At 44.8% G+C, this 27596-nt stretch overlaps 1 protein-coding gene across 8 annotated transcripts in view; it reads left to right on the top strand.

The window, feature by feature from the left end:
• Positions 1 to 20730, top strand: part of ARHGAP32 (Rho GTPase activating protein 32) — a 274275-nt gene extending 253545 nt beyond the window's left edge. For 5 of the 8 annotated variants that reach the window (XM_021063134.1, XM_021063133.1, XM_021063131.1 and 2 more), the window contains 8 exons: positions 1770 to 1877; positions 2150 to 2295; positions 3532 to 3727; positions 5803 to 5948; positions 8331 to 8402; positions 10947 to 11819; positions 12520 to 13499; positions 14813 to 18568. In XM_021063134.1, the coding sequence (XP_020918793.1) occupies positions 1770 to 1877; positions 2150 to 2295; positions 3532 to 3727; positions 5803 to 5948; positions 8331 to 8402; positions 10947 to 11819; positions 12520 to 13499; positions 14813 to 17077 (4786 nt within the window). In that variant the 3' untranslated portion in view covers positions 17078 to 18568. Of the gene's footprint in view, positions 1 to 1769; positions 1878 to 2149; positions 2296 to 3531; positions 3728 to 5802; positions 5949 to 8330; positions 8403 to 10946; positions 11820 to 12519; positions 13500 to 14812 lie in introns of all 8 variants that reach the window. The other 3 variants (XM_021063135.1, XM_013979563.2, XM_021063136.1) reach the window with 1 other exon arrangement.

Below are 27596 nucleotides of genomic sequence, written 5' to 3'. Positions count from 1 at the left end.
GATAACCCCAAACTACCACTTCATCCCATCCCTACTCCCCACCCTTGGCAATCGCAAGTCCATTCTCAGGGTCTGTGAGTGAGTCTGTTTCTGTTCTATAGATAGGTTCATCTGTGCCATATTATAGATTCCACATGTAAATGATACCATGTGGTATTTGTCTTTCTCTGTATAACTCACTTCACATAGTGCGATAATCTCTAGTTGCATCCATGCTGCTGCAAATGGCATTATTTCATTCTGTCTATGGCTGAGCAGTATTCCATTATACATACACACAATCTTCTTTACCCATTCATCTGTCAACAGACATTTAGGTTGTTTCCATGTCTTGGCTATTGGGAATAGTGCTTCTATGAACATAGAGGTTGAAGTGCTCTAATCTTCTTCTACTCCTACCACTGCAAGTAGTAAAATTTTACATTGTTTTCTAAATACATTTCTCAAGCTTTCCAGCTGTGCATTGTCTTCAGGCCAGTCTCCCTGCTTTATCTGTCTTTCCTTATTTAAGTTGCGTATAAGAGGGACCAAGAATTATCGGTTTTGGTTTTTGTTGTTGTTGTTGTTGCTTGAGTTTTGGGGGTTTTATTTCTGCCATAGAGTATCTGTAGTGATACTGTTGATGAGCAGAGACTTTGAAGCCAAGCTGACCTGGTTTAGTGTCCCAGCACTGCTTGTGTGTAGCCTGGGCAAACCTTGGCTTTCTCCTCCATAAAATGGGGGATGGTAACCCTATGGTTGTGAAGTCTGTTGTGAGAATTAGGTGAGATTCCCTGTAAAGGCTTTTGGAACAGTATTTCGAGCTATCTTCCTTTCTTCTCAAGTTCATGTCAGCGTCATCTGAATCTTGAAAGGCCATGTATTGACCACAATGTAACTCTCATTATTATTTCAAATCATAGTCTTAAACTTCTGTCTTCTATTTATTGTCTTCAATAGTTTTAATCCATATAAAGTAGGGACACTTTGAAAGATACGATAACTGATAGATAATACCTCTGTGTTTATCTGACTTAATTACATTTAAGCTGATCGTGCTTTTTTCCCAAAATACTCTGTCCTATTGTTTAATATCTCTCCATATAAAAAATTGTTGAAATAAATCACACTTAGAACATATAAGATAAATCAGGATAGTGGAATTCGGAGTAAGCTTTCTATTCCAAGAGCACATGATTTGCTCAGATATTCTCCCTCTTGGTGTCTTTTGGAATTTTCCTTTTAACTCTTTAGGTTTGTGAAATACTGTTTTCTTTAATAGAAGAATCCTTTCCTTTTGACATCTCTGCTGCAAATAGAATAGCCTAACTTCACAGTATCATTTGTCTAGAAACAACCTTTTGTGGAGGATTCACTTCCCTGGTGTCCTGGAAACTAGATGTCTAACAGCCTGGAACAAATATTCCTAAAGGTTTCTTTAAAAACTAAGACTGTTTTTTTGTTTGGTTGGTTTTTTATTTGTTTTGCTTTGTTTCTTTTTTGAGCAGTCCTGTCAGAAACTTTTGTGTCTTACCGCATCTGCCTTAGACTTTTTTTTTCCTTAGTATCCTGTAGATGTAATTACCGTATGTAAAATATAGAATTCATAATATTCGGACAGTTCTATAGTAGTAATAATATCTAAAACTAATAAGCAGCAGAAAATTTTGCTGGGGTTTATATGGTCTCTTTTTCCATTTTGACATTGAAAACAAAATTAATTAGAGGTTTATTCTCTATACTGCTCCATAACGTTTCTTTTTGTTAATATGTTGTGTTTTATTTTTCAGAACACTGGAGTTCCTAATGAGACACTTGTCTCTTCTAGCTGACTATTGTTCCATCACAAATATGCATGCAAAAAACCTAGCAATTGTTTGGGCTCCAAACCTGCTAAGGTAAGTTGCATTTGAATTATGACCTGAAGTAGGAGCAGTCATCTTAAATACAAGTCTAATTCATCAGTATTCCTTCAGGAAATTTTTTAAAAGTAAAACTAATCTGTTGTTTTTATGAGCATTTTCTTAAAACAAGCAATTGGGGTTTAGCCAAGGCACTGTAAAAGAGTGATTTCTTCCCCTGGTTTGTCTGTGATTTACACATAAATAGGTTGCTCTTTAAGACTGATGTTTTTCAGACCCTCTGATGGTAGTGTTGTTTACCTTTACAGATCAAAACAGATAGAATCTGCCTGCTTCAGTGGAACAGCAGCTTTCATGGAAGTGAGAATTCAGTCTGTGGTTGTTGAGTTCATTCTCAATCATGTTGACGTGCTCTTCAGTGGGAAAATCAGTGCTGTCATTCAGGAGGGGGCAGGTATGGCTCCAACAGATGTCGTTTACTACCAGGAACATGTATTAAAACTTCTGGAGTTCCTGTCGTGGAGCAGCGGAAACAAATCCAACTAGGAACCATGAGGTTGCGGGTTCGATCCATGGCCTCGCTCCGTGGGTTAAGGATCCAGTGTTGCCATGAGCTGTGGTGTAGGTCACAGATGCAGCTCAGATCCCGAGTTGCTGTGGCTCTGGCGTAGGCCGGCAGCTACGGCTCCGATTAGACCCCTAGTCTGGGAACCTCCATATGCCATGGGTGCGGCCCTAAAAGGATAAGCAACAACAACAAAAAAAAACTTTTAAGAGATTGGGAAACGGTGATTCTTTTAAGAGATTGGGAAACTTTTAAGAGATTGGGAAACTGTGATTCCTCAATTTAATAAATGGGCCTTTGGTAGATAGAGTGTAACCAACTTATATCTGTTTACTCTAATGCACTATTTAATAGTTATTTTATGCATTTTTAATGAATACTAAATATTAGACCTATTACGATCTAAGTTCAGGGTACATTAGAAAAAGCGTATCATGTCACCTACCACTGATATATGTAAAGGTACAATATAGAGCTGCAGAAGAAAAATTCCTTCTGAAACTAAAAATGCATGAGTGATACTAGGCCTTGCCTGCTATCTTTTAAGAAAGGAAAATAGTTAAATGACTTCAGGAAATACATATACATATATGTATATCCTTTTAATAACCTGGTATGTCATCTTCTATTCCTCACTTAGTATAAGGCTCTATTACTTTTGCCATTTAAAAAACGTTTCTTTTTTTTTTTGCCTTTTCTAGAGCTGCACTCACAGCATATGGAGGTTCCCAGACTAGGGGTCTAATCAGAGCTGTAGCCCATGGTCTACACCAGAGCCACAGCAACGCCAGATCCAAGCCGCATCTGTGACCTACACCACAGCTCACGGCAATGTGGGATCCTTAACCTACTGAGCGAGGCCAGGGATTGAATCCACAACTTCATGGTTCCTAGTCGGATTCGTTAAACACTGAGCCATGATGGGAACTCCCATTTTAAAAACTTAAGAAAATTAAAACAATACAGAAAGGTAGGCAGATGGGTGGACAGATAACCAGATTGTTATACACTCACTCACACATTTATATTTTTCTCCTGAATTGTAAAGTTTGACTATTTCAGTGGTTTTTTTTCTTTCTTTTTTAGAAATTTATTTAATTTTTTTTCCTTTTTTCCGTTCTAAAGCTTCTCTTTCAAGACCCAAGTCCTTGCTGGTTTCGTCTCCATCCACCAAGCTGCTGACTCTGGAGGAAGCCCAGGCGCGAACTCAAGCTCAGGTCAATTCTCCAATTGTAACTGAAAATAAATATATCGAAGTAGGAGAAGGACCTGCTGCACTTCAGGGAAAATTTCATACCATAATTGAGTTCCCACTTGAAAGGTAAAATTCAATAAATCCTCCTTAAAATTTTGAGTTTCTGGCTATGTATTCTTTTCTTTTACTGTTACTTTTATGTTTAGTTAATTTTCTGCCAGTCCCAGAAAAACCTGTTCATTCTGCTATGGGTATTACTTCATAGGGACTGGCATGAATGAGTCTCAAAAAGCACTACGACGTTGTGTCATTGTAAAGGAGAGGAAAGTCAGTTGTTATCAAGGGAAAATTGTTGGGAAAAATGATATACTTCCACTCTGTAGGCTGTGATTTTCTCTCTGAAATATGTTGTTGAGAAGTTTATTTAGAAATAAACTATTGGAGTTCCCATCACGGCGCAGCAGAAACTAATCCGACTAGGAACCATGAGGTTGCGGGTCTGATTCCTGGCCTTGCTCAGTGGGTTAAGGATCTGGCATTGCCACAAGCTGTGGTGTAGGTCGCAGATGTGGCTCGGATCTGGTGTTACTGTGGCTCTGGCGTAAGCTGGCAGCAACAGCTCCTATTCGACCCCTAGCCTGGGAACCTCCATATGCTGTGGGTGCAGCCCTAAAAAGACAAAAGACAAAAAAAAAATAAAAAAGAAATGAACTATTGTGACAGCTTATTCCAAAAGTAATGAATAAATAATGGCTTGTTTGACATTGGTTCCCATTAAGTCTGGGATAGATCAGCCCTTCACACAGTGCGAGCTCCTGGCCAGCAGCTCACTCTCGGGCCCACCCCAGACCCACTGAATCTGAAGTCTGGGGTGGAGTCCAGCAAACAACCTTTTGATAAAGACCTTCCAAGTGGTTCTGATATGTGCAAAACTTGAGAACCACTGTTGTTCACTCTCTCAGTGTCCCTTCTAGCTCTGATTCTCTGTTTCTATAAAGAAATGTATCTTCTTTACCAAGTTATCGTGGAAAGACTAATGGGTGCAAGTTCATTTTGGTCTCAGTTACTCCTTTAGCTATTACACAGGAATGTCAGGATTTCAACTCCCAGGATGGGGGAGTACTAATAAAGGTGCAGAAGTTGTTTCCATATCTTAGTGTACCTCTCCAATGTCCTTTCATTTCTCTTGATTAAAATGGCCCGCCAGGAGTTCCTGTTGTGGCACAGTGGTTAACGAATCCAACTAGGAACCGTGAGGACACGGGTTCTATCCCTGGCCTTGCTCAGTGGGTTAAGGATGCTGTGAGCTGTGGTGTAGGTCACAGACGTGGCTCGGATCCCGCCTTGCTATGGCTCTGGCATAAGCAGGCAGCTACAGCTCCGATTGGACCCCTAGCCTGTGAATCTCCATATGCTACGGGTGCGGCCCTAAAAAGACAAAAGACCAAAAAAAAAAAAAAAAAAGTCCCACCAACAGAAACTTAGAACATACTCTTTTACTTTGTCATTCTGACAAATTCAGCTTCTTGAATTTATATTTTACCTCTATAATTTTCTCATGAACTTCTTTATAGAACAGTGAGCAAGAGTGTTGATGCTGGGATACAGATAACCCTGAGCTGGAGCCCTCACCCCATCATTTACTAGGTTTACATTAAGGAAGTCATACTTCTTAGATCACAGTTTTTTCCTTAGCTGTAAAATGAAGGTAATAGTACCTATCCTATTTGGTTTTATATGACTTAAATGAGATGCTACAGATACAGTTAGCATAGTGCTTGGCATTCAATATATGTCAGTTATTATTCTTAATACTTTTCTTCTTTTTTGGCTTAACTCTCTTTACCCACGCCTGAAATCATTTTCTTCAACTCCGTTTTATTTTTGAAGTTTTAGTATTGCCTTTTCTCACTTATTTCACAGATTGCGACGTTGGATCTAAATATGACAATCTGTATAAAAATTATCTTCGTGAAACTAGTTCCTGTTATCAAAGTCCATACATTTAATTTCGTGTTCTCTCTTGCTCTCGCTGCACAGTTGAGCCACACTGGGTGGCGTGCGCCTTGGGACGGTGGATATTTACCGCATCAGCGGTGGCTCTCCAGGCTGTGTGGTTCTGTCCTTCATTTGCTCCTTTTTAGGAGGGAAAGATAGACCCTGGGAAATCTGGATAGAGATTATTTTTTTTTCTCTCATAGGAGGAGGCCTCAAAATAAAATGAAAAAATCTCCCGTGGGCAGCTGGCGTTCCTTCTTCAACTTGGGAAAATCCTCATCTGTTTCGAAGCGGAAGCTGCAGCGTAATGAGAGTGAGCCCTCGGAGATGAAAGCCATGGCCCTGAAAGGTGAGTCTTCTCTCCTGCCTTCGCTCTGCCGCCTCAGGAGCAGTTTGTGTCCTGTCGTGATGACCCTTCTCGTCGCGATGAGCCGCCTCCTACCCTGGACACACGTTCTGCACGTTGTAACAGACTCCAACGGGCTCTGTCCCTGCTGGGTTGTCACATGGGAATTGCCTTCTTTTACCAACTCTTTATCCTCAAATACATACCATATATAAATGTGTAGAAGTACCCAATTTCTTTTGGAAACCATATGGAGTATTATATAGGGTGAATGTGCTTAAAAATTCACAATGTATTTTTCAGGTAGTTTGTATATTGTTGGTAATAAAAAATAACTACTGTGGTGCTTACACTTATTAATCTACATTTTTACAGATTTTTTTAAAGTGGCAGAATCATGTTTCATCATGCCTAAAAGAGTTTATAACTCTTATAACCAAAGAAGATACCTTTTACTAGATCATTCACTGATGACAATATCTTACTGGATCAGATAATACTGTGTTGTTGAAAGTACTGCTATTTCAAAAATCATTTAGCTCGACTGATATTAACAGGTTCTGAATCTAGGAAGGATAGTAGTACTTCTCAGGTAATGTTAGAAATACAGCATTCAGTTTTTAATTCATCATCCAGTTTGCAGTCATATACTAAGCATATGCTAGATACTTTGACAGCAGCTTCTACAGATAGAAAATTAAGACACTGCCTTGCCTTCCTGGTCTTACTTGAGAGATCATATGTGTAAGAAAATAAAATTCCTGCAGAGTCATAGCTGTTGAAATAGCTATGTGAGGTTTATATGAGATATTTGTGGCAGGAATTGTCATTTCTCGTGTGGAGGGGAGCCGGTGGTTAGAAAATAGAACCTCTGGCTTGGGTTTTGAAGGATAAGTGGGGATTCACTTGATTAAGAAGGGACCAGAAAGATACTTCAGGAAGTGGGAGCAGAATGAGTGCCGGTGTGTGGAGCAGGGAGTGGGGAAGGACTTGGCGAGTAGGGTGGTACCCAAAGAAGTACAGCTCATTAGGTGCCCCTTGCCAGAGAGTTTGGGTTTTGTCCTGCATTCCTTGGGGGTTATGAATGGCTTCGGTTTGTAACATGATCGGGTTTGGGTTTAGGAAAGATGACTTTGGCAGCAGCATGGGAAATATACAGGAAGAGAATAAGACTGGAGTGAAGCTGGCTAGTAAATCAGGAGACAGTTGTATCGTTCAGGCAAGAAACAAGAAGGAGTGTCTGGACGAAGCTGGAGCAGAATAGATTCAAGAGGTATCTAGGATGCAGTGTCTGCAGGGCTCGGTGACCAAATGATTGGAAGGATGAGAAAGAAAGGACAATTTTTAGGTTTTGATTAAATGATAAGGGAAATGGTGGTGCTTGTATCTCTGTAGGGAGTAGTGGGTTTGAGAAGAAAGATATGTTTGTTTATTTTGAACATAGTTGGACCTGCCCAAGAGGTGATTAGTAATACAGGTCTGGAATTCAATAAAGGGGTTTAATCTAACTAGAAATACAGATGTGGGACTCATCCACAAACCAACAATGAAAACCCTAGGGGGTATGTTTTATGGCCAAGGAAGAGTGAGTGAGAGATGGGAGTGGGGACTGAATCCTGGAGAAAAGCAATGTGTGAAGACTGGAGAAGGCAGAGCTGTCATGAGCGGGGAGGGAGGAGAAACCTTGCCTAGACAGAGGACCCAAGAGCTGAGCACCAGTCGCCGAGGAGAGCCTTAAATAGAAAGTGTCAGCAGCCTCCAGCGATGCCAGGAGGTTGAAAGAGGATGAAAATACTGAACAAATAAGCTCGAACACGAATAATTAACCAGATGACCTGTGCAGGTTTCCTAGGGCTGCCGTAACAGGTTACCACAAATTACGTGGCTTAAAGCTTCAGTTTCGGAGTTTGGGCTAAAAACTGAAATCAAGGTGTCAGCAGGACCTCATTCCTTCTGAAGCATCCAAGGAAGGTTCCTTGCGTCTTCCTGCTCTGGTGCCACCGGGCATCCTTGGGCTGTGGTGGCATCACTCCAGTCCCTGCCTCTGTCCTCCCATGGCTTCTCCTCTTGTCCGTCTTTTCTTCTTAGAAGGATACCTAAATCCACGAGGAGATCATCTCAGGGTATCTGGTCTTTAGAAAATATAAAAGGAAGTTTTAAAATTCATCTCTATTCTCAAGTTCATAGTCCCTTAGAAAACAGATTTTTCACATGGAAAACTGCTTGAGAACAATGCAGCACATTATATAATATGACACAAAATTGATCGTGCTTGTAAAAATGTAATCACTCTGGAAGTTTAGATGTGTGTACAGAAAAACACTTCCTTTTCACTGCATGTGTAACAACGAATAAAACGTCACACCATTTGGTTTTGCTCCTCAGGTGGCAGGGCAGAGGGGACCCTCCGTTCAGCTAAAAGTGAAGAATCTCTTACTTCTCTCCATGCAGTCGATGGTAAGACTAAAGCATCAGTTTTATTCTAGAATATATTTCATAAAAGAATAATTGAATATATTTTTTGTATATACTGAATAAATAGGCTATAGACTATAATTTCCTAAAAATACTAGTATCTATTTAGTAATTGTCCACTGAGGTTTTAATATGGTACCAGTCTTTAATTTCTTCACTTTTGACATGATTTCTGTTCAGATTACATGAAAGTATTGACATGTTTTTTGTTAACCATTTATATTTACTCATGCCCAGTGGAAAATGGTATTTTTTTCTTTATTTCTTTAAATTTCACAATGAGAGCACGTTTGTTACAAAGTATAACATTAAGCAGTTTTGGAGTTTTCTTACAGCACCGTGGGTTAAAAATTCGGTGTTGTCACTGCAGTAGCTCAGGTTGCTGTTGTGATGGGGGTTTAGTCCCCAGTCCAGGAACTTCCGTATGCCAAGAATGTGGCCAACAAAAAAATTAAGCAGTTTCGATCTTCAGAGCGGTAGTCTTGTCATGCAAATTTAGCCTGATGTTCAATTTCATGTATAACATTGACAAGAGGCCAATCCTCAGCATCCGAGGATAATTAGTACCAGGAGAAGGCAATTTAAAGTGAATCTGCTTAAAATGGGGACCAAAAGTTTGTGATAAATGATTTTTATCGCATCTTGAAGAACAAAATGAAAACTTTTTGAACATCAGTTTTTTAGCTTCCTTTGGCAAAATCGTGTTATAGTTTCAACTCTGTACTAATTTGTAGAATGAGTGAAAGAGTACTTCAGTGTTGACTTGGAAGGGGAGAGAACATTTTTGACAAGACAATGGAGTAGCAAATAGGACACCCTCCACGTCATGGTTGGCTTGTATAGCAGGGTGGTAAAGAAGGCTCTTGTTGCAAAAATAATTAAGAGCTGCATCAGTTTCCCATGAGCTTTTCTTAATCCATTGGTATTCCAATAATGCTCTTTTGAAGTTTCCTGGAGCATCATCCTTGATCAACACTCTCATACTCTCATCCTCACGTAACTTCTGATTGCCAGGTCCTTGTTGACCAATGGCTCCACTTGGGATTCAACAAACCCTTGCCTTTCACTTCAGTTGGATGTATGACATCTTAACTGGTTTTCCAAGATTTTCCACTTCACTGCAGTTTAAGAGAATGATTCGTAAAAACAGTGCAGTGGGCTGGGTAGGTGCTTGTATGAAGCAGAAAATAATATTTGAGTGGGATTAATTTTATAAGTGATCAACACATTAAATATGACATATAGAAGATGTGTTTGTGTTAAGACATTGTCTGTCTTGGAGTTCCTGACACGGCTCAGTGGTTAACGAATCCGACTAGGAACCATGAGGTTGCGGGTTCGATCCTTGCCCTTGCTCAGTGGGTTAACGATCCGGCACTGCCGTGAGCTGTGGTGTAGGTCGCAGACGCAGCTCAGATCCCGCGTTGCTGTGGCTCTGGCGTAGGCCGGTGGCTACGGCTCCGATTAGACCCCTAGCCTGGGAACCTCCACATGTCGCAACTGCAACCCTAGAAAAGTCAGGAAGACACACACACACAAAAAAAAGACATTGTCTGTCTTTTTATAGTACATTTTCACTGTGAGGATTCAGTCTTGGTAACAGAATGTTGAGACAGAGGACCTTTTTTACCAGTGGGGTGTTTAGCAAATCCTAAGATCACATGATACTCTACCACTCTTAAGGCCTCTGCCTGAGAAACTTAAAGCCTATTCTTGTTAAAGAAAAACAATAAAATTATTTTTAACTATCTGAAAGAAATCTTTTACTAAATTTATAGAAATGCTTTTTTTTTTTTTTTTTTGAGAAGTTCAGTTTTGTAGACATTTGGGTATAAGGACTTTTCCCTACCAAAACAAAAGCAAAACCCCTTTTTCTGTTGACTATCCAAAGCATTATTTAAAGTGATTAGTTCTACCTTACAAGGCATGTATGAGGTCAGTGATAAACTAAGACAGAAAGAAATGAAAAACTTACCCAAAGTCACAACAAGAGTCCGTGTTGGACTAGTAATAGAATCTAGAAGTTCCTATTCTTATTTTATTTTATTTTTTTGTCTTGTTGCCTTTTCTAGGGCCACTCTGGTTGCATATGGAGGTTCCCAGGCTAGGGGTCCAATCAGAACTGTAGCCACCGGCCTACGCCAGAGCCACAGCAGCGCGGGATCTGAGCCGCGTCTGCGACCTACACCACAGCTCACGGCAATGCCGGATCCTTAACCCACTGAGCAAGGGCAGGGATCGAACCCTCAACCTCATGGTTCCTAGTCGGATTCGTTAACCACTGCCCCACAACGGGAACTCCTCCTATTCCTATTGAAACCATCAAATGCTGCATCCTCCCTCTGCTTGTACCAGCTGTGCTTGTTATTTACCATTTGCGTTGGGAGTTCCATCTGTGTGCCCCAAGACAATTACATTTTCTTACCCTATACAGTAGTTACTGCTGCACTAGGTAGATGACGTACTATGGTATTGTGTATTTACCCCATGACATTCATTCTGTGGTATCATTATCCACTTTACCAGGTGATTCCAAGCTGTTCCGACCCAGAAGACCCAGATCGAGCAGTGATGCCCTGAGTGCCTCTTTTAATGGAGAAATGCTGGGGAACCGCTGTAATTCCTATGATAACTTGCCCCATGACAACGAAAGTGAGGAGGACGTAGGGCTGCTGCATATCCCAGCTCTCGTGTCTCCTCATTCAGCAGAGGAGGTTGATCTGAGCCCACCAGACATTGGAGTAGCCAGCCTAGATTTTGATCCAATGTCATTTCAATGCAGTCCTCCTAAGGCCGAACTGGAATGTCTGGAGAGCGGGACTTCCTTTTTAGATTCATTAGGATACTCCAAGGATAAACAGAGTACCAATAAAAAGGATACAGAAGCGGGTGGTAGCCAGTCTCAGACTCCCGGAAGCACTGCAAGTTCTGAACCCGTCTCCCCTCTTCAGGAGAAACTGAGTCCATTCTTCACCCTGGACTTGAGCCCGACTGAAGAGAAATCATCGAAGCCATCCTCATTCACTGAAAAGGTCGTCTATGCTTTCTCTCCAAAGATTGGACGGAAATTAAGCAAATCACCTTCTTTGAACATATCTGAGCCAATTTCAGTGACCCTTCCCGCTCGAGTGTCAGAAGTCACCGGTACCGTCTCCAACACAGCACCTCAGAGTGCACCTTCTGCGGCCTGGAACAAAGGCAGTGAAGAAGATGATGTAAACAGATCCCCCACCCAGGTAGTAAAGATGAAGGCAAATGAGAGAGAGGCCCAGGAAGAGTGTGAGTCTGAAGCCCAGCCCCTGGGCCAGGTGGCTGCTGCGGAAGTAGACTCGCCAGGCAAGGAAGAGCCTGCTTCAAGCAGTCAGAGTAAGGCGGTACCTTCTGGACAGACTCAGACAGGTACCATTTGTTTTCCTCCATTCTTTCTTTAAGCTAAGAGGGATCTTCAACCCTGTATGCCAACTGTGCCTTTTAAGAAAGAAATTTACTCCACAGCTAGCCTTTAATCAAACAGAATGTTTTTCTAGGTGGTGCTAATGGCTCAAAGCCCTAAATTAGAATCACTCAAACAAAAATCCCCGAAGGGGTCAGTGGTCCTGCTTCAAATCTTCATAAAGTCCCCTTATCTCCTTGGACAGTCAGAATCCATGGATAATTTTTGCACAACTTCGTAGCTCTTGATTCTGTTTTCTCCTCTGATAAAATATCTGTGTTATATAGCCTTACAAGTTAACCAGCCAGCCTCCACCATCAATTGTAAAACCTATTCTTAATAACAATCTGAAAGCACTTGAAGCTTGTTTGCTAAGCAATCTTTTCTGAGCCAGATGAGGGACCCGCTTCACCCTCATCTCGGTAGCAACCCAAACAGGGATTGCAATCGTAAACACTCTTTTGTTTTAGTTTTCCTTCTGAACCAGATGTGTTTTCTACAGCATTTGCATGTGGGATAGAAGATCACGGATTGCCATTTTGAAGTATGGAAGGCACCTCTTTTTTTAGTGATCAAATGGGGAAGGTTTGGCTTTCCGTATAGGATAACACACGCTACCTTTTCACTGTCGTTTTTTTTTTTTTTTTTTTCCCAATTTCCCACCAGGAGCAGATACCCATGACTCCCCTCAGGAGTCCGTTCCTGTCAGTTCAGTCTCTCTTATCCCACCACCACCGCCTCCGAAAAATGTTGCCCGCCTGTTGGCACTAGCGTTAGCCGAGTCTGCACAGCAAGCCTCCACTCAGTCATTGAAGAGGCCAGGGACTTCCCAGGCTGCTTGTACACTTTATGGAGACCTGGCAGTGGCTGCAGCTGAAGATCCACTGCCTGCTTCCTACTCTAGCGTTACTCTAGATAAGGCCTATTTCCAACCCGAGAGGTCCGCAGAGCACTTCCACCTGCAGAACCAGGCCTCTGGGAACTGTGACCAGCCAGTTCCAGAGACAGCAGCTACTGGGGAGTATGCCCCTTCCAGTGTCACTGACTCTGGGGAGCAGCCCCACTCGGCAGACTTACCTGGCAGTCAGCTGCATCGAGTCTATTTACCTGGGGACCCAGAAAAGGCCAGAGTCACCTCAGTTCCGTCAGCAGACCCTAAGTCTGATGAGCACGGAGGCTTCCCTGAAGACCAGTTTGCGAAGACCAGTGGGCCGACCGTCTCCTTTGTGGATCAGGATCAGCCTCAGCTCCATTTCTACAGTGGAGATCAGCCTCCTTCTTATCTTGGTGCAAGTGTGGAAAAGCCCCATCGCCCTTCAGAACTTGCAGACCAATCTCCCACAACTTCTCATTTGCCTCGGGACAAAATCTACCCTCCTTCTGGGTCCCCTGAAGAGAATACCAGCACCGCCGCCCTGGCTTACGTGAGCACCGCCCCAGCAGCAGCTGAAGGCAGCTCCAGGGACGCCAGCTGGGATGTGGTTGAGCAACCCACCACTGTGGAGTTTGTTGCCGCCACCCTTCAGCGCGCCCACAGAGCTCACCGTCCCCTTCCCCCGCCTCCTTCCCAGAGACCTCCGGAGCAGCTGGCAGTCTCGGGGCAGGTACAAGCAGCAGCCAGTATAGGATTAAACAACCCCCACAAGGTAAGAAGGGGGAGTCAGTGAGATGAAGTAGGATGTTTTCCAAAGATACGTTGCTTTTCAGCAGGTGTGTTGTCACCTTGAGTTAGCGCTGACATCTGTTTTTAAGTCTCGTGACAGGTTTCCATGAAACAGTTCCCATCTGAGCTTGGGATCTGCATTTACCTTGATGCTGGTTTTTCTCGGAAAAAGGAGCAGTTGTCACTTGCTGGCTGTGTTCTAACTATACCTGCTCCCTTTAGTTTCTAAAGCCTGTAGGTAGTTTCTTCATAGAAATACATGGAGACTCTCAAGGAACAGGTCACATTGGGGCTTCGGTGTCAGGGTTGTAGCGTTTTTTTTCCCAGCTCCTTCACTGACTCCTTGTGACTCTGGGCAAGTCATCTCACCGCCTCTCCAGTTATTCATGTCTGCAGGACGAAAGCTCTTTATTGGTGGGAGGACATCTGTAAGACTTTCTGCCTTACAGACTTTTTAGAAATGCCAGAGGTTCCAGGGTCTTAGGACCTTTTGTCATTTTCTCAGCATTAACCAGCAGATTGTTCTGTAGTCAGTCAAGCATCTGTTTTGATGAGAATGTTATATGCAGAATGCTAAGATTTCTTCCTAATTTTCTCGGATTTTAAAAAAGCGCCCCAGGGCTTTTTGTGGTCCGCTCGAACTAGTAGAACTTCAATATCTATCGTGGAGACTGCTGTTTCTAGCGACAGCTTCTCCAGGAGAGCGTATTTGCAGTGTTGCAGTTACGACTGTGTTTGGCCTCTTCTGCCACAGACTAAGCTAGAGCAGCAGGAGGGAGGGAAAGACAGTGACTGCATCGAATGCCACTTTAGACAAGTCTCTTCTTTGTCCTTCCCTGGACTGGGGGGCTTAAAACTGCCCCCTGGGCAGCCGTGAGTCACTTAAGGAACCTCTCCAGATAGAATCAACTCTTTTTGTTTAACAAAAAGTTCTTGGTGTTGAGACTGGGGCTAGACAGACCAGGGGTATATTTTTTTAAGCCTGATGGTTATTCTGCTTTGGTCTGCACATTAAGATAGTGTCATGGGCAACCTCATCTTACATTTAAAACTTATCATAAATCAGAACAGCTCTCCGAAGATGGGGGTGGCTGCTATATCAGGTGGCAATTACAGGCCTTCTTTTCATGGCAGTGTGGTCAGGTCGGCCTCTGTCCTGTCTAGTGCCACCACATGGCTGGGGAAATTTAAAAGCTACCCAAATAGCCTCCACTTGTGAGTTATAAATTTAATAGTGTTTGGTTCTTTGGAGGGGAGCATAAACAACAAACTCATGATGTTATCATCTTCCAATAGGTCCAAGGAGTAGTTGCAGCTCCAGAGAGGCCACCTGAACCCAGAGCCTTGGGTGACCCTGTACCTGCCCTTGTGGGTGAAGGCGGTGCTGCCGCGCAGTGTCCCGGCCCTGCTCCTGCTCTCCAGCCAGCCCTTCCCGAGAAAGTGCGGGAAGGTGCCAGGGCTCCCCCGCTGCACCTGCGCGCAGAGTCTGTCCCCACGCACTCCCCCTGTGGCTTTCCTATGCCCGCACCCCCGACCAGGACCATGGAGAGCCAGCTCACTGCGGCCGCGCACTCCAGCAGCACAGACACTCCCTGCAGCTCCGGTTACCGTCCCTTTGTCCCAGCTTCCTTGGCTTCTGGGGATGACGTTTTGCCTTTGCCCCTTCCTGTCCCACAACCTAAGCACGCCTCCCAGAAAACCGCATATTCCACCTCTGCCAGGCCTGATGTCACCCCTGAGCCCTTTAGTCCAGAAAACTGTCTGCATTTCAGTGTGACCCCAAACTGCCAGTACCGGCCCCAGAGTGTGCCCCCGCATCACAGAAAAGTGGGACAGCACCAGGCCTACGGCTCCAGGTCGGAGCCGCCAGCCTCCATGGGTCCCCGTTACAACACATACGTGGCCCCGGGAAGAAGCGTGTCTGGACACCACGCGAAGCCGTGCAGCCGCCCTGAGTACGTGTCCTCTCTGAGCTCCTCTGTCCGGGCCGGTTGTTACCCCGAAGACATGCCCCCGTACCCAACTATCCGCAGGGTGCAGTCTCTCCACGCCCCTCCGTCGTCCATGATTCGCTCTGTCCCCATTTCACGGACAGAGGTGCCCCCAGACGACGAGCCAGCCTACTGCCCGAGACCCCTGTACCAGTATAAGCCATATCAGTCCTCGCAGGCCCGCTCGGATTATCACGTAACTCAGCTCCAGCCCTACTTTGAGAACGGCCGGGTGCACTACCGCTACAGCCCGTACTCGAGTTCTTCCAGTTCCTACTGCAGCCCAGACGGGGCCCTGTGCGACGTGGATGCCTATGGCACAGTGCAACTGAGGCCCCTCCACCGCCTCGCCAGCCGCGACGTGGCTTTCTGCAACCCTAGGCTGCAAGGAAAGAGCTGGTACAGTTACCCCGGTTTGCCTCCACGTCCCCGGGCCAGTGTGACTGGCTATTTCTCTGCTAACGACCACAACGTTGTCAACATGCCTCCGGTCGCTGACGTAAAGCACACGTACACCTCGTGGGATCTGGAGGACATGGAAAAGTACCGCATGCAGTCCATCCGGAGAGAGAGCCGTGCCCGGCAGAAGGTGAAAGGGCCTGTTATGTCCCAGTATGACAACATGAGCCCGGCAGTGCAGGACGACCTGGGAGGGATCTACGTCATCCACCTACGGAGTAAATCAGATCCTGGGAAAACTGGACTTCTCTCGGTGGCGGAAGGGAAGGAGGGGCGGCACCCAGCCAAGGCCGTCAGTCCCGAGGGAGACGACCGCTTCTATCGGAAGCACCCCGAGCCAGAGTTCGACAGAGCCCACCACCACGGCGGGTATGGCAACGGGCAGTCAGAGAAGCCGTCCCTCCCCCAGAAGCAGAGTAGCCTCAGGAACAGGAAGCTGCATGACATGGGCTGCAGTCTCCCCCAGCACAGGGTGCACCAGGAAGCAAGCCATAGGCAATTATGTGAATCGAAAAACGGGCCCCCTTACCCCCAGGGAGCTGGCCAGTTGGACTACGGGCCCAAAGGGATTCCAGACGCTTTGGAGCCGGTCGGTTACCATAACTCTGGAGGGAAATATATGACATCAGGGCAGGAATCTTTAAGACTGAACCCCAAGGAGGCGAGGCTCTCCAAGGAGCCGGAGAGGCCTCGGGCTCGGCAGCCGCCTGCCCCCGAGACACACTCACGGGACTGCTACAAGGAGGAGGAACACCTCGCTCAGGCAGTCGTCCCTCCCCCTAAACCAGAGAGGAGCCACAGCCTGAAACTCCACCACACGCAGAGCATGGAGAGGGACCCCGGTGTGCTGTACCAGTACCAGACGCACGGCAAGCGCCAGAGCAGTGTGACTGCAGTGCCCCAGTATGATAACCTGGAGGGCTACCACTCCCCACCCCAGCACCAGCGAGGAGGCTTCGGCGCGGCAGCGGCAGTGGCAGTGGGGACGTACGCGCCCTCCGGCTTTCCCCACCCACAGAACAGGACATACGCCACGGCTCTGGGTCAGGGCGCCTTCCTGCCCACAGAGCTGTCCTTGCAGCATCCTGAGACACAGGTCCATGCAGAATGAGCCCTGGGAGCAATAGAGTTGAAGCAGCCTCTGCTGGACAGTGGACTGTTCTATTTTTTTCAGTAACCAAAAATTAAAAAATAAAATAGAAAGCTACAAAACCCCCAACCACATTTAAAACAAAAACAAAAAACCATAATAAGAAAAAGAAATCACTATCTTTTCCCCCTTCCCTGCTTCATCACCACCCCTTCCATCTACAAACTGTGTCATTTTTGTTATTTAAAGATCTGAGCGATTGTAAAGCACTGTGTTGAAAACCTAGTAAAGAAATTTGTTACAGACCGTACTTGCCATACAGGGCTAATTTTTAAGAGCCTGAGGACTGCCTTTAACTGAATTTGAATTTGACTTTGTCCTTTTAGTATTTGCTGAATACTTCAGAGCAGCTGAGGGCCACGTCCCAGGAGGTCTCTGGGTGTCTGTTGTGTTCCCACTCGATTTCTCAATAGCCATGAACCTCACCCAGAGTGACTCTCGTTTTTCTCATTTCATTCCCCCTGTCTTAGAAGGGGCTGTGTATTAAATTAGAGGGTAGAAAAAAATAACTTTCTTCCAGATCCTTCAGATAAGTCTATTGGACATTGAGCAAATTATACCCCCCCCCAAAAAAAAAGGAACAGCCTCATTTCACTGCAGAGGGATTTTTAAGTTAGGATTGAAGAAACTTGTTAGATGGAAGTCTAACTGACCTTTGTTATCTGGCACCAGAAAACGACCTCAGTGCTCCTGAGCTGTTGCCTACCTTCATTTCTTTTTTCTTTTTTTTTTTTTTTTTCTCGGTAATATTTAGTAAATTGTGATCCTGGTGAAATGTTTCACACCATTTGTTTTCCTAAAGCAACTGTTTTTTTCATTTAAAAACAAAAACCAGCATGGTTTGCCTGGATAAAGACACGGAATTTATCATGACTACAAATTTACATGTTAATTTGTTTCTAAATCAGGTTTCCCGTGACTCTTTCAAGTAGCTACATCCATTAGTAAACTGAGCGTTCCCACAGTGACCACTTAGCACAGCCGGTTTCACCCGCTGGCATTCTGGGCAGCGACCATAAGTGTTTCGCTGGAACGGATGCTGTCCACATTCTAAGGAGTTAATGTGCTGTTTCTTTCCTCTGTCCGAGTGCGATCACAGTCTTACTGTAATTGCCATCTACACCAGCATTTCAGGTATAGTTCTTGTAACGCTGTACACATGTTCCACATGTTTGATACCAAGGACTTTCTTTTGAAAGTTGCATTCCATTTTCTCAACCCACCCCACCATGTCCACCAGCCTAGAACGCGGTCCTGTATTTACAGAACGAGGTGAGATTGTCATGTCATTCCATAACTCTTAATAATACTTGATTTTTTATACATTCACATGTTTTAAATGCTCAGTTTGTAGAAGATCCTAGGGGAATTTCATTCCATTTACTTGATGGTTGCTGCTCTGGCTTTTTAAAACTTGGAATTAACTTTTATTTAGAGCAAAGGAAAATCTTTTAAGAGGCTAAATTCATGCTGCTATTATTGCTGTGAAATTGTATAAAGCTTAGGGTTTGTGCCAGTTTTTTTAACCTAAAAAAAAAAAAAATCATGTGATTGCATTTTAAGGGTTTCTATTTAGAAAAATAAAGTTTTAAGAGCAAGATATTTACTTATATGTGGAAATATGCTATAAGATTTTTCTTTCATTCCCCCAGAATTGATCAGAGATTCAGTAAAGGTCATGGTCGAAATCCTGAAATGGAAAAGGCCTGTGGAAATTCAGGCCTCTAGATTCAAAGTGCAGACCGGCCTGGCTTTTGGTCCCAATGTCAGGAAAGCTAGGATAGGATGCTTCCATTTCGAACCCGCACATCAGGGGCTTTGTGCAGGAGTTTGCTCTTTGGTGAGTATGCAGCACTCATTTTTTTTTTTAAGGCATAACCACCTTTTTGTCAGTAGGCAACCCATTGCCCCTTTGAGATTAAGCTCTCACCCCCAGCACGGAGATTAGAAGGGAGCAGGTGTGCCCCGGAGGCAGAGATGGCTTTAGGAACTGGGAGCCCAGAAGGATGTGGCTGAAGTCTGTCCAGTTTTAGTATTTGTGGATGTGTCACACACATTGTTTCCTTTTGAAACTGAAGTCTGTTTTATAAATACTAAGGTGAATTCCTTAAAGCAGTTACTTTATGAATGTCCTGTGGGTTTGGAAATAGCAGGTACATATTTCGAATACAGGATAATGACTCACATTCCTGGTGTATGTGTGAAACACAAACTGTAGGTAAAATACGGAGTTGTTTCACTTAGCGTAGCTACAGCCTTAACTTGGGGTTCAGTTATTTGCCTGTATCCTTCCCTCTCTGATCTTGTGAGGAGACAGTGGATGGTAGGTCACCGTGAGCCACGTTAGCTCAGCATGGTTCACCTTGTGTGTGACTTCACAGATCCAGTGACTAAGTGTCATTGCTTTTAAATTTTGACAGAGCGTTACGATCAAGGAAATGGAGCTGCCATTGAGCCCAGAATTTAATTCTGTTGGTATTTTCACAGCCACGTCTCCAGGTTTTATCTTTTTGGCAAACTTCTGATAGCGCAATTGGTTGGATTGAAATAAATATCCCCTGGATGTCTGACCAGAGATTTTGCTGACAGCCCCAGTGTTGCCATCCTCTTTGAGTAAATTTCATCTAAGCCTTATTGCGTACTCTATTCAGTTTCCTTCTAAACACGCAAGCCCTGGGATGTCCCCAAGGATGAGGCCTGCACATTTTTTTATAAGGGGAAAGAAAGCATTTTTAAAAGTCAGGGTCAGGCTGAAATATACTAGGACTAATTCTATGAAGAAGAGGGACCCTTCATGTGAGTGGGGATAGAAGGGTAGGTTATTGCCATATCCGAAGCAGCAGTAGATGCACACAGTGTAAATTTGAAATCTGCCCTTTAGTTTACAAAGGAGCCTGCCAAGTCCATATACCTGTTCCCAGCCCTTTCAGTCGCCCAGTCAATACGCTGGCAAAGTATCGTCTGAACAGTGTGTGTAAGGAATGATAATGAAAGCAAAAGTATGTCAGAAAGTTACTTCCAAATGGTTAGAGGCATGTGATTGTTCGTGCCGTGTGTTCCAGCCATGTCAGGAATGGTATGTTTTAACTGTGCGCAAGCGAATGTCCGTGCGCACAGCGGGTCTTTTTTCCTTTTTTGATTAGTACTATTAGTGCTCCAAGAATAAAAATGGTTGTTTTACAGTTTAGATTCTAAGGTAGCAAAACCTGATTTTTCAACCATGACCTGCATGAAGAGAAGCATCCTAGGAAGTCTTAGATCATACTTCTGAGTTCTTAACTTTAATTTATATAGTGTTTTTTATGTTTTAATATTTTTGTGAACTGGTGTAAATTGTTAATGCATATAAGCTTGTGTATTTTTGTAAATAGTTTGTGATTTATTTCTTGCCCCATATGTAAATATTTAGAGTCTCATTTCTTCAAAACTTATTTGAAGCTGAATTGTGGGTTTGGGTTTTGTTTGTTTGTTCCTTTGTTTGTTTTGGTTGGGGTGGGGGGAGAGAAGGGATTTTTGTACTCTGATAATCCAGATGGAGATATCTTGTGGTTTAAAGCCAATGTCCCACTGACAGCAATTCAAATACCAACAAAACTATTTCAGGTTAAAACAGACTTCTCTGTGTATGTGTTTCCTTTTTAACCTAATACGAATTATAAGAGAATAGATGGGGTAGTTGGGGATACTCAGACCAAAAAATTAGTGTTGGTGTGACACAGATTATTCTACCAAAAGGGATGTTATTTTATTTGAGGGGAAGGATTTAATATCTCCTGTTTTTATCTGTCACAGTGTGTGTCCTGGCCACATTTCCCCCAGGTCAAACAGTGGAGTTAGAACTGCAGAAACCTTGGAGTTCCTGTTGTGGCTCAGAGGGAACGAATCCGACTAGGAACCATGAGGTTTCGGGCTTGATCTCTGGCCTCCTCAGTGGCTTAAGGATCCGATGTTGCCATGAGCTGTGGTGTAGGTTGCAGACTTGGCTTGGATCCTGCATTGCTGTGGCTGGGGTGTAGGCCGGCAGAGGTAGCTCCAGTTCGCCCCCTAGCCTGGGAACTGCATATGCCACAGGTGCAGCCCTAAAAAAAAATTAATTAGAAACAAACAAACAAAAGAACCACAGGAAACTTTGACCTGTCCTGGGAGGTCTGCGCAGACATGCTGCTCGTTGGGGGTGGCAGGGGGGGCTCTGAGGCACCTGTGTGCCCTGCTGCTGCCTGGCTCCCAAGCTCTGGCTCCCAGGAGTCTGAGTTGGCTTCTTAGGATTCTCCAGAAGGGGCTTCTGAATAACAGCCATACTTTTAAAGATTCCTGTGTACTTTTCAGAATGAAATGACCAGAGAAGACTCCTCTCCTCCATGCAGTCACCTGTGGCAAGCTGGTTTGTGGCAAATGCAGACAGAGATAGCATTCAAATGTGAAAACTGCTGCCAGTAACTCAGCTGCCTGACCAAGGGTCCTGATGCATTCCCTGTGCCAAAGTTCTTCTCAAAAGATTATGCTTCAGTATCAACCAGGACTTTATTTATTTATTTATTTATTTATTTATTTATTTGTAGGGCCACAACCACGGCATATGGAGGTTCCCAGGCTAGGGGTCAAATTGGAGCTCTAGCTGCCGGCCTACACCACAGTCACAGCAACGCCAGATCTTTAACCCACTGAGCGAGGCCAGGGATCGAGCCTGCATCCTCATGGATGCTAGTCTAATTCATTGCTGAACCACAACGGGCACTCTGTCAACCAGGACTTTTTGAAGGAAAAGAAAAACACTTCAATGTTAAACTATTGAAATCCTAGGTTTCCTATTGGGGGTGATAAATTACAAATCATTCTTCATCCTAAAATATCAGGGCCTTTCCCTATGGCCAATAATAAGGAAAGATGCCTGCTTAGTACAGATGACCCTGGCAAGCCAGCCATTGTTTCTGTACCTGCATCCCACAGTCCAGATCGGAAGCAAGATAGAACATCTGCTTTCAGTGAACACTCCCAGACCTAAGCATGTGTTCCCATGGAAACTGCCCAGATGGGACTAAAGACAAGACACATAACATTTCTACTGAGTCTTCTACTTAATTTTCCAAAACTCTCCTTTCCATACCAACTCTTTTATTACCTGAAATTTCCTTTGTAGTGATGAGAAACAGTTCCTACCTCTTTAAATGTATATTCATTTATCATTGAGGACATGGTGATAAATATGTTGGTGGTAGTTGGGATTTTAATGATTTGTGGTCCAACAGGAAAAAAGTGCCCTTTAATAGAGACTCCCCGTTACATTAAAACTTGGGGCCTCTGCAGCCACCTGAAATAAGACGTTTTAGTTGTTAAAATCCTAATATGATTGAGAGTGTGCTTCTCAAAAAATTGTGAGGTTTATTTTTTAAGTATTTTAATTGAAATATTTCTGGAATACATTTCAAACTACCAACTTGGCTTCAGCATGCATGAAGATTCACCCCTGACACTGTGGGTGACTGCACGTAACACAGTGACGTCATTAGGATACACCAAAAGAAAAGTGTTTGTTTCTTCACCAAATGCCCTACCACCACTGTCCTATTATGTTCTTACATTTTTTTTTTTTCTTTTTGCCATTTCTTGGGCCGCTCCCGCGGCATATGGAGGTTCCCAGGCTAGGGGTCCAATCGGAGCTGTAGCCACTGGCCTACACCAGAGCCACAGCAACTCGGGATCCGAGCTGCATCTGCAACCTACACCACAACTCACGGCAACGCCGGATCCTTAACCCACTGAGCAAGGCCAGGGATCGAACCCACAACCTTATGGTTCCTAGTCAGATTCGTTAACCACTGTGCCACGACGGGAACTCCCCTGTTCTTGCGTTTTTTAAAAATTTTTTCCTATAGCATCCTTTTCTTTCTGCTGTCTCTGCTCTGGTCTGTGAGCTACCCGTAAAACTTCGTCTTCCTCAAATTAACCCTTCAAAATAAATAAGCTTGTCAAAATGGTGAGTGAAAGAAATTCTGAACCAGGGCCCTGAAAGATCGGGGCTTTGTGTCCTTTGTTTTTCATTACTCAGAGCCCCTGATTCTTTTCTCCTAACATAGTGCTTGGGTAGCCACGTTTCAGAAGGTAAGATTATTGTATAAGACCCTTAGAAGAGAGAATAAAACAAAACCCCCTAAGAGGTCTCCTGACATTTGGTATTCTGTGGGCAAGCTGTATGATGAGACACAATGGCATTTTCCATGGTGGTAACTCTCTGTAGGAGAATGCTGGTCCGTAGAAGACAGCTAGCTCCACCAGGAACTCTGGTGGGAAAAGAGAAGGGCATGCCAGGCGCCCACACCTCCAGCAGTCACTGACTCGTTCAATGAGTGCCCTTTTTTTATTTCCCAAAAACGTTTTGAAAAACACTCTGGGATTTCTCAGCCGCTTTTTCATGTTTTAAACTGGCCAAATACTTTCTCACACTTTAGAACTCATATAAAGCACCTGGACAGCCAGTTAAACATGATGCCTTGAACAACCACCAGACAGTCTGATTCAGTAGGTCAGGGATTGGACTCAGGAATCTACAAGGTCAGCAACCAGCATGTGATTCTGGTACAGGTGGTCGAGAGAGTTTGGACCAGTCAACATAGATCACAGGCTCCCCTCGGGAGCTTTACCACTTTTTCTCATTTACACCTTGGCTCCCCATCCCCTTAGTGATGCTAGAATAGAAGTTTATCACCAGTGTCTCACCCTCAGCGATTAGTTAGTAACCTAGATTTGGATTATGTAGAGTAGCGACCCATGGGAATTAGGACCAGTTGAGCTGACAAGTAACACTAGAAAACCATTTAACATTCTCTAAAATTGGTAAAATGCTGATGACAGACTGTACCATTGACTCCCATTATATCCTTATATGGCCAAGTCTTGGGTGTGAGACGTAGGCTGGTTAGGAAGTGCATGCAGTTCATGCCTATGGCTATTCAGACCGTCGACTCAAATACTATATTCAAGGAAAACAGAAATAACTCTTAGAACCACGTGATCTGCCTTCCTTTCTCACCAGAACTTTTTATAAGAACTACTAGCACAAAATTAGCTGGACTCTAGTTTTCTGTACTTCATCCGCTTGAGCAATGGTATGGCAGCTGATTGTAACTAACACCATGCTTACAACAGTGCCACCTTACATCTATTAATACATTCATTTGTCATCGGTTTATAGATGAAGGCAAGATACCCAGAGGTTAAGCTCTTTACCCACGGTCACACAGCTAGTAAAGAGGGGTGGAGCTGAGATTCAGACTCAGGCACGCCGGACACAAGCTTATATTCTAATAAAAGGAGACTTTAAGGTTGGGTGGGTGAATCCTGACTGCCCCTTACTAATTCTAAAGCCCTTCATTGAACTACTCAGCCCCTTGACAACTATTCTAAAACTCACATTACGCCATGGCTTTCTCATTTCTAAAATGAGAATTATAATAACACCTACTGTTTGAGGTTGCCATGAGGACTAAATTAGATAGTAAATATTTCTAAAGGACTTAGCAGGAGGGCAAGTACCCAGTAAAAGTCATCCAGGAGTTCCCACTGTGGCACAGTGGGATCAGGCTGCATCTCTATAGTGCTGGGATGCTGGTTCAATCCTCAGCCCCACACAATTTGTTCAGGATCCAGCATTGTCACAACTGTGGCTCTGATCTGATCCCCGGCCTGGGAACTCCATATGCCTCCGGGCATTCAAGAAAGAAAAAAACAAAAAAACGCAGCCAGGTTTTGTACTGTGAAATGAGGCAAGACCACAGAGCAGATAAGGAGAAGAGGGTTATGTTATGCTTACATAATTGTATCATTTAGGCGTTAATCAGTAGGGTTAACCATTCTGAAAAACTACAAGGATTCGCATAGTTGACATATATCTTATAGGAGGAGAGTCTTGACTAGCAGAGATACAAGACATAATTTAGTGGTTAAAATGAAACTTCAGGAGTTCCCGTCATGGCGCAGTGGTTAATGAACCCAACTAGGAACCATGAGGTTGCAGGTTCGATCCCTGGCCTCGCTCAGTGGGTTGAGGATCTGGCGTTGCCGTGAGCTGTGGTGTGGGTCAAAGACGTGGCTCTCATCCCACATTGCTGTGGCTGTGGCGTAGGCCAGCGGCTGCAGCTCCAATTAGACCCCTAGCCTGGGAACCCCCATATGCTGCGAGTGCGGCCCTGGAAAAGATGAAAAGACGAAAAAATAAATAAATAAAAATAAATAAAATGAAACTTGAAAGTGAGACTTGGGGCGCGGCTGGTGGTGGAGAAAGCCCTTGCTTTCTAAAGATGCTTTGCACTTGTTCAGTGGACACTTTATCGTAGATCGCCCCAGTTACGACCGCAGATGACAGCCACCTGCAGCTAGCCATGTGGTCTCCAGTGCACCCTGATAACAGTGTAGTCAGGGAAGTGGCCTGGAGCCCCTGCAGGCTGTGCCTCCTCTGCTAAGAGAGCTGCTTTCTGCAGACTTTGTATTAATGTGTTGCACCCCTGCCCCTGCTTGTGGGCTGTTAAGACACGCAGGGGCAGGAAAAGGAGCAGCACTAAGAACTGCCTTGGAAGAATTTGGAAAAGCAGATGTGATGTTTTATGAGCGTCACTAAAGAGAAGACTTTGTCTCGCCGTTTTTGAAAGGTAAAATTTAGGGTCAAGTATAAAGGACTTTCTGGAGGGGGTTTGTTTTTGGTTTTTGTCTTTTTAAGGCCACACCCACGGCCCATGGAGGTTCCCAGGCTAGAGGTCCAATCCGAGCTGTAGCCACTGGCCTACGCCACAGTCACAGCAACGCCAGATCCGAGCCATGTCTGCCACCCACACCACAGCTCACACCACACCCACTGAGCGAGGCCAGAAATGGAAACCGTGTCCTCATGGATGCCAATCAGATTCGTTTTCTGCTGAGCCACGATAGGAACTCCAACTTTCTGTTATTCTTAACCGGTGACCACAGTGATGGTAACTTAATTGTGCTAACAATGTGTTGGTTGATTACCATAGGCCAGGCTCTGCAAAGTGTTTCACACTTGTTAATTCTCACTCAGGTAGCTTTGCTACTGTTATGGCCACTTTACAGATAAACAGGCCCCGGAAAGTTTAAGTAACTTTTATGGATGTTTATGGATCCAGGCCGGAGCTCTCTGACTCTGGAGCCCACAGTTGTTATCACTGCTCTGCTGCCGCCCAAGGGTCATGAACACCTTCCCCCAGGACGGGTGGCGACATCGGGCTGTTAACTTGCAGGGAAATCAGCGCCTCCATCAGGATTGCCGGGTGTGAGCTGTCTGAACCTCGCCCAAACCTCGATCAGTGCCTTAACACAAGAAAGGGTTGTGTCTGCCCTTCCTTATAGCTGCGTCGTCTGAGACCATGTCCCTGAGGTCCTTAGGGCAGGGGGGAGCAGTTCAGGGTCCCTGCAAAAAGTTAGACCTCCACCTGGAGTAAGGCACGTCGTTGTGCTTACAGCTCAGGAGCCAGCACTTGCCTCCGAGCCCTGCTCCCCCTCAGGAGGTGGCAAGTCCATGTGGCCATGTGCCCTCGAGGAGTGCCACCTGGGAGCAGTGGCTGCACACCCATTGTCTTTCTGCCTGATTCCTCTTACTCGCTCACGACTCCAGGGGTGACAGGCTAGCAGGTTACCTGGTGAAGGTCCCTCTTACGAGTCCCACAGTGGTGAAAAGAAGCTGGCCCTGCACCGCGAGTTTCCGATGGTAGCTGGGAGAAAAGCCTCTGCTGGTAAAGAGAGCCCGGATCTTCTCAGTCCCAAGAAGTGGAGGGAGGCTTGCTGGGGGTAGGATGCTTGGTGAAGGTGGTCCCAGCCCCATCACCGTGGCTTCCCTGACCTCCTCATGCTTCAACAAATGCCCCATCCACCCCATCTCGAGGCAGGAGATAGATGCGTCCCAGGCTGCATGACTGGAATCTGTTTCCTGTGGACAGATCTTTCAAGATAAAAATTATGGCAGGAGCAAGGAGGAGCTGCATGCGTCCTGCTGGGATAAAAGATAAAGAGACCACAGATTTCTCATTCTTGAGGTCAAGGAGACCTCCGAACTACACATGTGCAGAAAGTTTCCTCAGGGATCAGAGAAGGGAGGGGGACCCCCGACCCTAGTACATCCTGTCCACTTCCAGAGACCCTTATGCTGGCATCCATCTCAGCTAAAAGGGGCACACACAGTGGGGGCCCTAAGTCTGGCCAAATATGGACTCAAGGCCAGATAAAGCAAGACGGTTGGCCAGAGGAAGCCAGGAGGGACCGCACCCACCATACAAGTGACCTTACACCCCCATCTCATAAAGAGGCGCCTTTTGTCCCCTATCTTAGAGCATGAGATGCTTGTCCACAGACCTCCTCATTGTCCAGGAAGCTTCCTGATCATCTCCTCTGGCTCCTCCTTCATTCCTCAGCAACACTCTCCACTAACCTATAACCGAATCCTACTGAGAGAGGAGGCTTGGGAGGGAGGCCGCAA

This window comes from Sus scrofa, chromosome 9 (assembly GCF_000003025.6).
Source record: "Sus scrofa isolate TJ Tabasco breed Duroc chromosome 9, Sscrofa11.1, whole genome shotgun sequence".
Taxonomy (NCBI): domain Eukaryota; kingdom Metazoa; phylum Chordata; class Mammalia; order Artiodactyla; family Suidae; genus Sus; species Sus scrofa.
Note: the sequence above shows the minus strand (reverse complement) of the source record. Positions and strands in the feature narration are given on the sequence as shown.